Source organism: Sinohyriopsis cumingii, chromosome 6, assembly GCF_028554795.1.
Source record: "Sinohyriopsis cumingii isolate HCF-2022 chromosome 6, ASM2855479v2, whole genome shotgun sequence".
In the NCBI taxonomy this organism is placed as follows: domain Eukaryota; kingdom Metazoa; phylum Mollusca; class Bivalvia; order Unionida; family Unionidae; genus Sinohyriopsis; species Sinohyriopsis cumingii.
Genome location: NC_142966.1, coordinates 47,970,961 through 47,987,469, shown reverse-complemented (window position 1 = coordinate 47,987,469; position 16,509 = coordinate 47,970,961). Strand labels below are relative to the sequence as shown.

General features: G+C 35.6%; 1 protein-coding gene across 3 annotated transcripts in view; it reads left to right on the top strand.

The window, feature by feature from the left end:
* Positions 1–16,509, top strand: part of LOC149796878 (putative phospholipid-transporting ATPase IA) — a 194,715-nt gene that overhangs the window by 31,895 nt on the left and 146,311 nt on the right. For 2 of the 3 annotated variants that reach the window (XM_089961529.1, XM_089961527.1), the window contains exon 2: positions 14,024–14,144. In XM_089961529.1, coding sequence (XP_089817655.1) covers positions 14,024–14,144 — 121 coding nt within the window. Of the gene's footprint in view, positions 1–8,132; positions 8,510–14,023; positions 14,145–16,509 lie in introns of those variants that run through there. The other variant, XM_089961528.1, reaches the window with a different exon arrangement.

Sequence of the window (16,509 nt, the reverse complement as noted above, 5' to 3'; positions counted from 1 at the left end):
CGCTGTCCTGTGGGATTGGTCATTCATGATTTATTCATCATTCATTCATTCAGCAAGTGTAGAGGGAAAAATCAATATATGTACCTGGCAGTTTGCACATAATATATCATTTCTGTTAATTTACACATGCCTTAATATGTACACACCCATCTTGTTGGTAAAAACTTAAAATAATTATCCATTACCATGTCAACATTTCTCAATCTTGCCTTAAAACATCAGATTTTCTTGGAACATACTTGTTTTGATGCCTTGTGAGATTTAACTTGATGCCTAAGTCAGACTTGCAAAAAATTTTATGTATGTATTTTTGTTTTTGTGCATCCATATTTGGAGATACAGTGAGTGTACTTAATGGAGAACACATGAATATAGAAGAAAGGAAGCAAAATCTTGTGTATACTAATACATGGTATAAAAATTGTGATATCATTGATGTACACTTATTATCATGAATAATATTTTTTAACTGCACTGTGTGGGTATTATATAGAATGTTGTATTTTATAATAATATGAAATAATTTTATTAGTAGTAAATCTAGCATAAAATTGACCTTTCCATACAAGAATAACAAAGTTAAAGGGCAATGTCAGAATGAGTCCATAATGGTAGTTGGAAGCAGGATGGTTTACAGATGCCAGATACTTGTGCATGGTTTAACCTCATAGCTGCCAGTTTCACTCACCAGTGGTAACTCATTTGGTAGAGCATTGGACTCATAATCCATGGGTTGTGGGTTCAGTACCCACCCAAGCCAGTCTGTCTCAGATGCCTCATTGTGTCATTGAGAAAGGCACTAATTAACTTCCATGACCTCTGCATGATATAGTTAATAATGTGTTAAGAGTGCTGTTGAAACCAGCCATAACAAGAGAGATCGAGCATAGTGATATTATGTCGATAAAATCATGAGAAGGATAGTTCAAGCTACTGGTATGTCATTAAGTGATCACATATACGGACAAAATAGTGGACCATCCAGTTAAATATCTCGTTTGATGTATTGTTTCAAAGTCACAGAATGTGATTCATCCATCAATCGTTTTCTTGTACCTGAAAACTTTTGCCAGTTTTGAAGATTACCGATAGATGCCAGTATTTCTTGTGAAGCCAAGTTTAATCTGATAGAGTAGATGAGCTGAGGCAGTATGTATGTGCATGCATGCATTTGTATGTGTGCATGCATGAAAATGTTTGTGTTTGTATGTGTGTGACTGTGCATGCATGACCTCCATGAAAATCTAGTCAAAAATGGATTTGCTTCACAAGAAGTAATGGTGCCAAAACTTCACATTTATGGAATTTATTCAGAGACAGCTGGAAAAGTGGGCAGGTTGAAATACAAAAAACATTTCTTTATATTGATTTTTGGTTTCATATATGACAAGAGAGATAACTCCATTTAATTTAACAACATACTATTTCATTGGCATTCATGCTTCAACCTCTGCATAGTGTAAAAGGTCCTTTGACTTTTTGTGATATAATTCCATGCATGAGGTGGGTGGCCATGCACCTCTGACTGCTGTTTCATTGATAAGTAAATAATTAATGCATTCATGGATGTAATTTTTTTTTTACTTTGTGATTTCTAGGTATCCATGACATTTTGCAAGGACACAATTTTTGACAAGCCAATCTTGGCCAAATCTGAACATGATGACCACTTTGATGTCCATGTTCACTGCTATCATAGGAGAACACAATTTGGGGGTTGGTGGCACAAAGTTGGGTAGCACAGGGATATGTTTTCAAGAAATGCTCAATTCTTATTTATCACAGATAGATTGCACCAACAGACAGCATTATGGTATGAATCTAAATATCCCCATACTTTTTTTTTTTTATCTATCAGTACCATTACAAACTTTCAAATTGTATTTCTGAGTTGTCATTGGTATTGATATCGTGTATATGTTTTGATTACAAAATTGTGCACAGACATAACATTTTTGTGGAAATTAGTTTACATTGCCAAGATTTATACAAGTTTGTGATTTGCAGCAAACTTTACAAATGGCAGATATCCAAGTTTTAATTTTGTTATCAGTAGACATTGTGGATACATGAGAAAAAGTCAATGAAGAGTACTGACATCAGAATCCTCCTGATAAATATGCTGCTTTGAACCAGTTTTGTTTTATGCTATGCCATAAAGCAATTACAAAATCCTGTTTTCCATATTGCTTGATAATACTTACTCCCAACCACAGCTTTTTGTCATTTTTCATTTTCTGATATTTTTAAATTATTCATCACCCTTCTTATCATGATCAGAAGCCATGGTCAGTTAAATCCACTGTGCTTCTCTGCCACCCGTGGCTGCATGTGCAGAGATTTCCTTTTATCTCAGAAATATGAACAAACCTGTTTAACCAGTCATTGGCAAGTGCAAGTAAATTTGTCATGCCATTGTGGGGGCCCCGAGTGGCTGAGTGGTCTAAAGCGCTAACCGTTACGGATCACTGCCATCTCATCTCTGCGTGGGTTCGAGTCGCAGATTCGGCCTATGTGGGTATGTGAGAAAGCTTGCCAGTAGCTTCTCGTGGGTCAGTGGTTCTTTCCGGAGTTTTTCCGGGTTCTTCCTCCACCATTAATACTGGCCGCCATGTATAGCCTATCTTGTGCTGAAAAATGGCATTAAACCCCACAACAACAACAACAACAATCATGCCATTGTGACCAAGCATGACCTTTGATGCTGTTTGAAAGAGCCAAGTTTTTCATCCAAGCACACTTATTGAAAGATAAAATGGGCACTTTCATTGATTTGTGGGGGATTGTTAACTGCTTTTTAAACGTATTTTGTTTATGTGTGCTTATGAAAAATGAGGAAATCTTGGGGAGCCACAGGTGATAAAGGAGCTGAGCAAATTATTGCCTCTGGTTTGGGATGTTGCCACCATATACAGTAAGTATAAAATTAGCAGACTGCATATTATTTACCGGAGGACATATGCATTGAACACCATAAGTGATTGCTTGGGCAGACATAATACAGTTTGCTCTGCTCTGAATTTTTCTACCCCATATTAAATATTTGGACAATTATGTTGGGGTTCACCCCAAAATAACTGCCCAGACACCTAATGTGTGGTTGGAAAGGTCAGAAGAGATTTGGACAATAGGGAAAGGGGATTGATCAGGGGCACAGAAAGACTTTCATTACAGTCAAGACAATCAATAGCCAGATGGTATAAAGGTTCACAATTCAGATGGATACAAAAATTATATTGATTTATGGATGAATGGGTATTATTTCAAGAAATCATCTGAACAGAGATAATTTAAACCAAAACGAAATCTTAATACAAACCTTCTGGCACCTGACATAAATTCAGTTTGCAAGCTGTACAGCTGTAACTGACTAAATAGGTTTTTAGATATTTTTAAAGGTTGGAAACAATTTGTTTAATTTCAGTGGTAATTATGTTATTCAGCAGCTCCATATATGTTGTGTAAATGTTTTCATCTGCCAAGGTTTGCTATTGCTACATCTCTGAAACTACTGGATTGTAATGGATCTTTACACACATATTTGTCCCATAGTTTAGTTGGTCCTAAGTGAAAATGGTGCCTGTCAGACTTACAGCATAGAAGGCAACAATGACCATCATGAAAATCTTGTTAAAGCTACTCTTTCTGAATGGATGGTCATGACAACATAGGATATCTACTAACGAATTATGATGTCTGGTTGGTCCAAAGTAAAATAATCATGTTGATCCAATGAACAACATGACTGCGAAAACAGCTATCTTGAATATCTTGTCACCACAACTTCTCTTGAACAGAAAATCACTTTGACATGGTGTAAGATTTCATCAGAAGACTTCTTGTGATGTCTGTAATTAGTCCCAGATGAAAATGGTTCTGATCTGGTTTCCATTATCTTTTTACTACAGTTCCTCCTGGTCAAAAAGTCAAATTGATTTGGAGTTTTCTTGAGAAGACATCTTATAGTGTCAGTCTGATCCTTTATGAAGACAGTACTGCTCACACATTCAGTATAGATGCCACACTGGCCATTTTGAAAATCTTGTTTTTGCTACTCAACCTGAACTTATGATCATACCAACTTGGGGTTTTGCTGAAAGACTTCATATGATGCCTTGATGGTACCACATGAAAATGGTGTTACCACAATGACCATCTTGAAAATCTTATCACTTCTTCTCCAGAAGGAATAGTTTTCACTGAAAGTCACATCATATGATGTCTAGTTGGTCGTACATGAAAATGTTGTCTGTCTGACCTCCAGTATAGAGGCCACCATGGCCATCTTAAAAATATTGATATTGCCACTTCTACTAAATAGCTTGCAATATCACCATTGTGCTTCTTAAATAATATTGGTGCCAATCTGATATCAAGTATAGTCACCATGTTAGCCATTTTGAAAATCATCCTGTCATTACTCCTTCAAAATGGAAAGTAGTTCTGTCATGTAACTTTCACTAAAAGAGTTCTTATGGTGTCTTGCAGGACCTAAATGAAAATTGTGGAAACTGACCCACAGTATGGCCACCATAGTGGCAATCTTACAATTTTTGTCATTGTTACACATTCCAAATAGATTGCCATTATGAACACAGGGTTTTCACCAAAAGACTTATTATGATAACTAATTGATCCTAAATGAACTGGTGCCAGTCATACATTCAGGATGGCTGCCATGACAGCCATTTTGGAAATACTGTCACTATTACCCCTGAATGGATGGCAATACTAAAATGGGCTTTGCACCAAAAGACTTAAAGTAATGTCTATTTGATTCTAAATGAAGATCATACCAGTCTGAAAATCAATATGTCCATTACAGCAGCTACATGTAATTTGAAATCTTGTTATCACTGACAAATTTTACACATGCTTTAATTCAACACTTAGCAGTTAAACAGAAACAAATGGTCCTTTCTTGAATTACTGGAAATTCCTTATGGCCAGTAGATCAAATTCCTTGGAGGGACTGTTTGTATATACTATGATTCTGATGGTGATACATTATAATTACAACTATACATTGTAAATTAAATTAAGATACATACCTTTCATTATCAGTTGCTGAGGTGGTGCAGAATCTCTTGTGAGCTGTTTGAACAATACTTGGGCTTTTAAGTGCAACATAAGGTTCGGAAATCTGTAGCCAACATATGTTGCCTCAGGTATAATGTATCATTTACTTTAAGCCATGCTCAACATCAGGTGACCTGCATCAAACAAGATTAAGACAATCAGCTACTGCTGACTTCATTCAAGGGCAAATCGGTACTGTTACATGTGCAGTTCAATCTATTGGATCAAAGTAATGTATTTTTAATGTTTCATGGATTTTGCTACATTTAGAACTTTGTTCTTAAGTCATCAGAGAGGGAGAAAAGAGTTGATTAAAAAGAATTTGATGGATGTTTAGTTGCTTCACAAGTATATGAATTCAGAATTAGCATATTGTGTCATTTGAAATCAGATTTGGAATTTGTCTTTTTATTGATTGAATGTATTCATACTGTACATGTTGAAATTTCAGTTCATGAGACTGAGAGATGACAAAATATTATGAGAAGTTTGAGTAAATATCATGACGTTTTTTTTTTTTTCTTCATATGCTGTGGGTCATCCATGAAAATTTATTTGAATTCCAACAAGATGTAAATTGGAATTAATTTTTCCAAAACTTTAATTTGCACATTCTGTGGAATATGCAACACAATCTGGACTGAAATGATCCTTGTGGAATATGTATACAGGCTGAACTGAAATGATCCTTGTGGAATATAAATACAGGCTGGGCTGAAATGATTCTTGTGGAATATATATATACAGGCTGGGCTGAAATGATCCTTGTGGAATATATACACGGGCTGGGCTGAAATGATTCTTGTGGAATATATATACAGGCTGGGCTGAAATGATCCTGGTGGAATATATATACAGGCTGGCTGAAATGATCCTTGTGGAATATATATACAGGCTGGACTGAAATGATCCTTGTGGAATATAAATACAGGGTGGACTGAAATGATCCTGGTGGAATATATATACAGGCTGGACTGAAATGATCCTTGTGGAATATATATACAGGCTGGACTGAAATGATCTTGTGGAATATGTACATTGTCTGGGCTGAAATGGTCCTTGTTCCATTCCATCTTCAGGTTTATTCAAGCATGAAACTTGTTCATATAACACCAATATAATCTTTAACTAGTTTGTTTAATGATAAATATTTTAAAATGGGAAACAAAGTCATGGTAAATATTTCAGTATCTAAGGTTGGTGGATTGGTTTTTAATGCCCATCACAACACATTATTCACTATATCATACCAGGGAAATAGAGCTAAGTACCTTTCTCATTTCCTTGTCATGATGTTGTTGTTGTTGTTGTTGTAGGGTTTAACACCATTTTTTCAGCATGAGATAGGCTATACATAGTGGCCAGTTTTAAAGATGGAGGAAGAGCCCGGGAAAACCCTGGAAAGAACCACCGACCCACGAGAAGCTACTGGCAAGCTTTCTCACATACCAGCATAGGCCAAACCCGCGACTCAAACCCACGCAGACAGAGGTGAGATGGCAGTGATCCGTAGTGGTGAGCGCTTTAGACCACTCGGCCACTTGGGGCCCCTTGTCATGATGTAACCATTATTGAATTAAATGTATATTTCCAAACCAAACCATCTACCAAGCTCCATTTCTTTGGTTTGATACAGCCATCAATGTATTAAAAGTGTTGTAAACAAAGCAACCTACCCACCCCATAAAATGTTGACTGATTTACCAGTGGCATAAACTTGTACTCTTTCAACATAAATTGCTGATAGTTATAATGATGTTTTGACCACAAGGTGATTTTATCTTTAGTTTGTAGTAACCATCGCTGGTTCCTAATATTGTTCCAATTTATGCAGCGAAATTGCATCACAAATAAAGAATAAGTATAAATATGGTAGTTCATATGCATTATATCTTGATGTCATTGGTATATTATGACATCTGCTTACGTGCTACTTTGCATTATCATTGATTGTGTGTTACATGGCTGAAAGCACGGGATAGTAGTTTTTTTCTTATTCCTTCAGATTCAGCACCCAGGGCACATAAGCACATAAACCTCAGTAAATACAATTAAAAGTAAAAATGTCATAACAATATCAAACAGTTTGGATTTTTGCAGGTTGCATTTTACCATCAAATTTACAGCCCTGTGGGAGTGACATTATCCTACCAATGGGAGGTAACCCACAATAAAATAGGAGTATTTATTGCCAGTTTTTCTTTACTGGTCATAAAATGTTCTTGGCTGGCATTTAAAGCATGCTAAGGATATGAATTTTGTCTCCATTAATACTTAGTTAATTGTGGATGAGCTTTTACCGATGAATGGAACAAAAATTCTGTTTATGGCAACTCACAGCAGATGTTGATTTAATTGCTAATAAATGGTAAGTTGGTGGGATATGGATTTATCTTCAATTTTTTGCAAAGGAGACTGATAGTCTATGGATATAAAATTCATTATTTGTCGAGATCTTCAACAGAAATTTTGGATATGAGCCAGAGATCATTTCTTTCTGCTTGAAGATGTGGTCTGTATATCAGAAATGGGCCCATCATTGATTTCATGACTGCAGAATTATGTAGTAACAGAGAAACAACTGACAAAATTAACATTCAGAACATTTTTAGAATGATTGTAACTGTTGTTTTACCTACCTATATAATGTAGTGTTACCAGGTGTTTTTGTGTGATAAGAATTTGTTCAGTTTCAGTTCCTGTTTCAAATATATATATATATATATATATATATATATATATATATATATATATATATATATATATATATATATATATATATATATATATATACATACACATACATACATACTGTGATACATGTATTGTGTCAGAGCCTTTTCTCCCAGCTTGAGAGGACACATGCAGATTCCAGTTTAAACTTGGCCACTTATTGATATCCTGTATATTGATTAGAATACAACATATTTGATATACTACAGTATACCTTAGGAGGATAAAAGATATTAGTTGAGTCAAAACAGGATCTTGCAATTATGAGTAACCACCAACATATTTGCATAGAATCACTGTAGTCAGTTACTATACACTGTCACAGTGGTTCATGTAGTTGGCATGTTTGTGTACATATTGTTTTGAATTGGAGATGTATTGAATATTTGTTGATTTTCATTTTCTGGAAGCATTGGACTGTGATGTGTGGATTCACTTTAGGAATTATTTCTGTGAATTCAAGATAGTGGCATCACAGCATGCCCAATTCCTGTTTGTATGGACTTTTTAAATTTATTATTTAAACAAAAGAAGAAATTTCCCAGGATGCAAGGATATGGATTCTGAAAGTGATAATCAATGGTTCTGCAGCTGAAATAGACTGGTACACCGATTTTAAAAAAAATCACCATTAGCAAGGACTAATGAGCCATGGATGTACCAGATGTGCTCATGCTTACCAGGATAAAAGGAAAAGGTAAAATCTGTAACTGACCTGGTACTTGAGCATATGCATATTGCGTTTGCTCATGTATTACACATATCTAGTTACAGTGTAAGCCTTGATATATCATGCATAATTCAGCAGTAAATCAAGCTCTAATATTCTGTGCTGTGAGTTTCTTCAACATGATTTTAAGCAAACAACATTTCACATTGATCTGATATCGCATGATGTTCTGGCAGTAACAGTTATTGTTTGCTTGAAATTGGACCCGCTGTTGAGAAGATCCATCATCATTGTCCAATACTTGATACTGTTAGTTTATTTTGTACAGTTTGCACAAGAGCAGATTTAGGTCTCTAATAGTGTCTTACATGGGAAACTATGATCTGAAGCAAAACTGACTCTGTCCATCTTTTATTTTTTGAATTGATTTTTATTTTCTTCACAACCTTGAGAGCACAGGCAAAAAGGTGTTAAAGAGCAAAGTAGAATCATTTTCATCCAGGGTATGTTATGGTACTGTGACCCAAAAATTGGTTCACCCATTTTCATATGTTTGAATCTGTTTGTTATTTGGTTAGAATTAAAAGAAATGGATTTATACGTAAAATTTAGTTGAATCAGTATCACAAAAACAAGTGAGTATGTGGCGATTTAGATCTAACTAGCACTTATGGTCAAAAATACCACCGCACCCGACCCCAAATTGTAGCCCTTTGCATTCATTTTTATTTTTCATTCAGTTTTTAACCAAACTCACAAATTATACCCTCCTTATCATTGAATTTAAACCATGTAAGGAATATTTAATTTTATGACCATTTTGCCCAAGTCAGATTCATAAAATATACTTGGATAATGCAAGCTTTCTTCATAGTGAATAGCCTTTAAATATATATTGTCAAACCATATAGTAGACCAAAATTCTTCCCCCATTATATCCAGCAATATTTTGTGCTTGTTCTGCATTTTTGTCACCTCAGTAGAACACACAGCAATTTTTGGCATATATTCACTTTAATTTGTATGGTGGAAGTCAGAGACATTGAGGTTATTGTACTGACTTGTGTTTAACACAGTTTCCATCATTTCATTGATTATCCATAATCACACATTAAAACTATTATTTCTTAGCAACTGCAGTACTTGAGTTCAGCTGCCTCACCCTCAGTTCTAAATAATTGTAGAGATCAGCTCTGCCCTGTTTCAACACATTGTGATTAGGTACTTGGAAGGTAAGGGATCATTTAGTTGTCTCTCTAAGTATTGATTTCCAGCAATGGTATTGCCATCTGCATTCCTCATGGTTATTTCAGTACTCCCCAGCTTTAAGTGATATGCAGTCAGAAATGCTTTGTAGCCTTAGTTGCAGGTTTAAGTAGGTTGACTTAAGTTTGCCATTTTATGACACAATAACACAAGTAGGTTATTTAATCAGCTGAGGTAATTGGAGTAGGCAATTGGAGTAAAGTGCTTTGCCCAAAAACATACAATGACCTTCACAGTTGGAACATGTCCCGTGCAAACATCAACTGCCACTCAGGACATGCAGGAGGATGCATCATACTTAATCTTCATCCCAGGGCTCACAGGCAGAGTACATGTACAAGGTCAGGTCTTGGGTCATCTGCATGTACAACTGCCAAATGATTGAGCTGTTGCTGCCCCCCCCCCCCATGCAAACAGTAAAATCCACCATGGATGTGTGAACTTAATCAGCCTGGAATTGTACTGGAATACATCAGTCAGAAGAAAGTTTATTTTTCTTCAAACTATTATGCTAGTGATGTCCAGTAATTAAATACAAGCATTATACTTCATCTGTAAGGATTGTTTTGAGACTTTTTGAGAGATTATGCAAAATGATCATTCAGTTGAAGTCCTGGCCAAGTTTCGTTATAAAATAAAACAATTGTAGTATGTGTATGTCCCTTCGCATGTCATTCATTACGAAACTATGTTCCATGCAATATATGATTTTTTAAACATCTTGCTGATTCTTAAAGAAAAATACTGTAAATAAAGAGTTATTTGAAGAAAAAAAAAGCATATTTATTTTGCTATTTGTCCAGCTGACAATTACATGCAGTATTCCATCATTATAACACTGTCCATGGATGTCAGGATCTATACTACTTAAGTACTTAAGTTACATTTTACAACCACCTAATAAAATGGGATCCATGACAATATCCACCATGTAACAGGAAATGTATTATAATGAAAAGCATTATAGTGAGGGAGTGATGTACTAAATGATTTTTTTAAATTATTGTCTTTTTGTTACCCTAATCTTATCAGGATGTGTGGACAAGTAGATTTTCAAATTTTAAAATGTGCATAAACACATTATTGTAGATTTCTAACTTTACTGTTTTGCCTGAAAACATGTAATGATGCTTAGCAAGCCCATGTTTTTATTTAGAATTTCACCGGTTAATTGATAAGTAGCAAGCAGTATCATTTCATTTATATGTGACAAGTACTGTGTTAATACTTTGTTCCTAATCTCATACCTAATAGATTTTGAACTTGATTCACTACAGGAATAGCATAAATTTAGTTGCAGACTTAAGTTTAGCTGCTGGCTCATTCACTACAGGAATAGCATAAATTTAGTTGCAGACTTAAGGTTAGCTGCTGGCTCATTCACTACAGGAATAGCATAAATTTAGTTGCAGACTTAAGTTTAGCTGCTGGCTCATTCACTACAGGAATAGCATAAATTTAGTTGCAGACTTAAGTTTAGCTGCTGGCTCATTCACTACAGGAATAGCATAAATTTAGTTGCAGACTTAAGTTTAGCTGCTGGCTCATTCACTACAGGAATAGCATAAATTTAGTTGCAGACTTAAGTTTGGCTGCTGGCTCATTCACTACAGGAATAGCATAAATTTAGTTGCAGACTTAAGTTTAGCTGCTGGCTCATTCACTACAGGAATAGCATAAATTTAGTTGCAGACTTAAGTTTAGCTGCTGGCTCATTCACTACAGGAATAGCATAAATTTAGTTGCAGACTTAAGTTTAGCTGCTGGCTCATTCACTACAGGAATAGCATAAATTTAGTTGCAGACTTAAGTTTAGCTGCTGGCTCATTCACTACAGGAATAGCATAAATTTAGTTGCAGACTTAAGTTTAGCTGCTGGCTCATTCACTACAGGAATAGCATAAATTTAGTTGCAGACTTAAGTTTAGCTGCTGGCTCATTCACTACAGGAATAGCATAAATTTAGTTGCAGACTTAAGTTTAGCTGCTGGCTCATTCACTACAGGAATAGCATAAATTTAGTTGCAGACTTAAGTTTGGCTGCTGGCTCATTCACTACAGGAATAGCATAAATTTAGTTGCTTTAGTTGCCAGCTTAATCTTCAACTTGATTAACTACAGGAATAGCATAAATTTAGTTGCTAGCTCATTCATTCATCAAATTATTTTTGGTAACAGATCTCTACATCTTCAGTCACATCATCATAGTTTGTGAACTCTGACTCAACCATAAAGACTGGTCTTACCAGTTACAAACCATCTGGTTTGACTTGTATATTTATGATGTACAGGCCTACCGGTCCCACTGCAGACATCGTAGTAATATGACTCAAATTATTAAAGTTACATTAAAAGTCAAAACACAAACACAGACTAGTAGCTGCTTCTTGGCTCTTGTCATTAAGAGGTTTAAAGTGTTAGCACTGGTCGACCTGATGTCAGGATACTAAAATGTGACTTGATGAGACATCATGCTACATGTTTGAGGCATGATGCCCCAGTCCTAGACATCGCTGTAAACTGTCACACTGCAGACATCATATAAACATGACTGAATAATTGTTAAAGCTACATTAAAAATCTAAATCACACACACCCCCAAAACACAAACACACAACACCTCAGTGACAGTGTTTCCAGGTATAACGTCACAATATGAGGGGCAACTGCATAGTACAGAGTTTATGGTGGAGAACTTGTAATAAGAAAATTGGACCTGGTGTTTGTCAAATGTCGGCAAAACTTGTAAGCTTTCATGTTTGATTACTTTTATAAGAGGAAAAAGATTGATAATTTATGCAGATATTTCACTTGTACAGTATTGATTTACATATGCTTTGGAATTATTGACCAAATCACTTCTTTTGGGACTTTCTTTGTGAAATGTTTGTGTAAAAATAAATTCATCACCCTAACCAAACTGTTGGGTGAATAAGACATCTTGCTCTTTTGTTTGGTTCAGACTTTATAAAGATCAGAAATTTGTTCTGTTTTTTTGTTTAAAAAAAAGAAGCTTTATTGGATTGCACAATATTACTTTTTGTGAAATAGATGAACTTATTAATAAATTGTATGAAATATTTGATTCTCATATATACATGCTAATAAGTCAAGTTCAGTCACAGACTGCACAGACCCATATCTGTCATCACATAATGCTGGTTAGGGCAGGTATCAGACCTGCAGCACTTGGATGACAAGTCCAACACTCTACCAACCAAGCTACTCTCTTCTGTAAAATGAGTGGAAGTGTAAAATTCTTTTTAGCACAAGGAGCAAAAATATTGTCTTACTGAATGAACATTGTTTGATATGATATAAACTTAAAGCATTAACATCACAAAAAGGTGACATAGGTTTACTCTGCATGGCATGATATAAACTTAAGTTATTAACATCACAAAAGGGTGACATAAGTTTGCATGGCATGATATAAACTTAAGTCATTAACATCACAAAAAGGTGACATAAGTTTACTCTGCATGGCATGATATAAACTGAAGCCATTTACATCACAAAAGGGTGACATAAGTTTACTCTGCATGGCATGGTATGAACTGAACCCATTAACGTCACAAAAAGGTGACATAAGTTTACTCTGCATGGCATGGTATAAACTGAAGCCATTAACATCACAAAAAGGTGACATAAGTTTACTCTGCATGGCATGATATAAACTTAAGTCATTAACATCACAAAAAAGTGACATAAGTTTACTCTGCATGGCATGGTATAAACTGAAGCCATTAACATCACAAAAAAGCCTTCAACTGATCAAAAGAATTTTATTGGAAAATAAAATTAGGAGAACTGGCATTTAGGGGATATAACTCCTCTAAGAGTTGACTGGAATGCTATAAATTCAATTCATTCAGGCCTTATCAATGTAATTTATTATGCCTTTTCATGCATTCATATGTCAGTTTAACTCTGGAATCAGAGAGATAATGATGCAACTCATTTATCTATGCAGATATGTTGAATCAGATGGTTAAATTCTGGACCTGGCTTGGATTCGACCACTGTTGAAAAATCATGGCTTGCTCTGTGAGACAGATTTTGGGAGTGACATATCAGATCCATTTGTGTTTGTTACAGTTTGTCAATCTTATTATTTGGACAACTGGACTTAGATGAGCTGCTGCAGAATATCATAATTTGATTATATTTCACTTTAATAACTTATGAAACTCTTGTTTTTTAAACAATTATTGGTATATGTGTCTCATTTTGACTTGTGCAGTAGTAATTAGTGATCCCTCCATTGTTTTTCAGAATACCACCAAATGCAAAATGCTGCTGAATCAGAGACTACGGAAGAGGTTCAACCCCAGAACTCTCGTATCATCCTTATCAATGCTCCACAACCAATTAAATATTGTTCAAATAAAATCAGGTGAGAAATATCATACAGACACAAAAAATATTAGAAGAATATACATTTTTAGTCCCCCTCCTAAAGCATGGGGCATTTGCATTTTCATCTATCCTCTTTCATTGTATATTTGCTCTCTGTCCATCCTTAAGTCTTTGTTTTTTTTATAGAATAAATTGATTACAATTGGTTCTTTTATGTGTCATTAGCTGAGGACCTATTTGGAGTCATATCTTAAATGTCATGATCAGAGATCAGTTTTTCTCTTCCATCCATCCACCTATCTCATATTTGTTTTTTCTGTATTGTTCATTTTGTGCCATGTAAGATATATTAATGAAACTTTGTACATTTATTAAACCATGCATGGTACATTGATGAAACTTGGTACATTTATTAAACCGTGCAAGAGATATTTATGAAACTAGGTACATTGATGTATCATTATTAGCAATGTTACTCACTGCAACATTTGCTTTTGTATCATATGGTTCAATGACAATAAACAGTTTCTTTTCCAAAGTTTTTTCTTTCCTCTTTAAGTACGTTATCCAATCATAATACCTTAGGAGAACAAGTTGGAGGAGTTTATCACTTCTGCAGAAAGTATAGTCAATCTAAATTTCCAACTTTTTTCGCATCCTATGCCAACAAAGTTCTGCCTTTACAATTTTCTAACACTTTGATATCACACATTTAGGTACTTGCACAGGTAGCCTATGTGACTAAGTTTGGGCTGTATTATTTTTTATGCAAGTGCAAGTCTCTAGTGCTTATAGAAGACTCTTAATATATAATTCCACTACAAATGGGTACATACAGGTGAGTTTTCTATACCAAGGTAATGGTTTACTATTAAATTTATGAAACTCATTGAATAATGCCCAGCTTTTGTGAACCTTGGTGAGCAAAAGCTGGACATTATTCAACTTTTTTCATACTGCTCCAGTGGCCTAGTGGTTAGAGCATCCGCCTTGGATGCGGGAGGTCATGTGTTCGATCTTTGGCCAAGTCATACCATAGACTTACAAAAATAGACTTACTAACAGCTGCCTCGCTTGGCACTCAGCATTAAGAGTTTAGTGTTAGAACTGGTCGGCCTGGTGTCAGGATAATGTGACTTGGTGGGACATCATGCTACTTGTCTGGGGCATGATGCCCCATTGCTAGAGATCATTATTAAATTGTCACACTGCAGACAGCATAGCGATATGACTGATTTTTTTTTTAAAGTTACGTTAAAAATCCAAATCACACACACACAAAACTTCTTTCATAAATTCAGTATTAAATCATTACCCATTTGAGATCCTCTATTTCCATTTCAACTAGACTAGGCCATATACAGGTGATTATTAGGTCCTTGACTTCAACATATTAATGGAAAGTCACTGTATCAGTTCTAGGCTTCCCATGAGTTTAATCAATGGAACAAGCAGGGCATATTCATTGGATGGTCCAGTTCATAACAGAGACACATTATCCTATAAATGTAATAACAGGTATAAACTTGCAACAAGTGGGAAAAAGATGCTACGCTCTCTACCTCCACCTCACAGACCAATCATGGCCCAAGATACACCCACAACTTCATCATCTATTCTCCTTTTCTGTGATCAGGTTGACAGAGTTAACAGCATGCCACCATTCCTCTCTATCTTTGAAACAGTGGAGAGATTTGCAAAGCAACCATCATGATAGCAGGGATGTCCCTGGAGTACATGCCACTGGGATACAATTATACAACTAAATGAAAGAGTAAGAGGGAGGTTGGTCCTTTTCACCAGAATATCATAAGACCATCCTTATCTCAATATCATGAGATCATCTGTATGTCAGTGACATACATACAGCCCCCCCCCCCTTATCACAGATCCCAGTGGGGAGAAGGCTCCAACCTTTCATGGTTGAATGGTAAGATTTACCATGATGTTTTGAGTCCAACAGTAGCTCCTGGGGACTCAGCATCATGTTCAGCGCACATGCTAAACTTTTGGACGCAGCTCTTTCAGCCACATCACCCCACTTATCAGTTGATCAGCCTAAGCGCATTCAGTCCTTGCTGTTATGCTTTTAGGTTTGCGATGGAATACAACAATGGGTCCTAACAATGTCCATTGTGAAGACTGCGCAGTATGGACTTGCAAGACATCATTTCACACCTCACTCAAACGGTTTTCAGCAGTTATCTGATTTGCCTACAAACTGGATACAAACAGTAGACAAGTTATATATTTGGATCAAGACATGATTTTAAGTGTCACTTCTTTCATTCTCAATCTCATGTCAAGAAGAACGTCTTAGACCTCACATCCTTTTAAGATTCTGTTGACTATGTCAGGACTTCATGTTCAGGTAAGAAGAATGTGCTCCCTAAGAAAGAGAT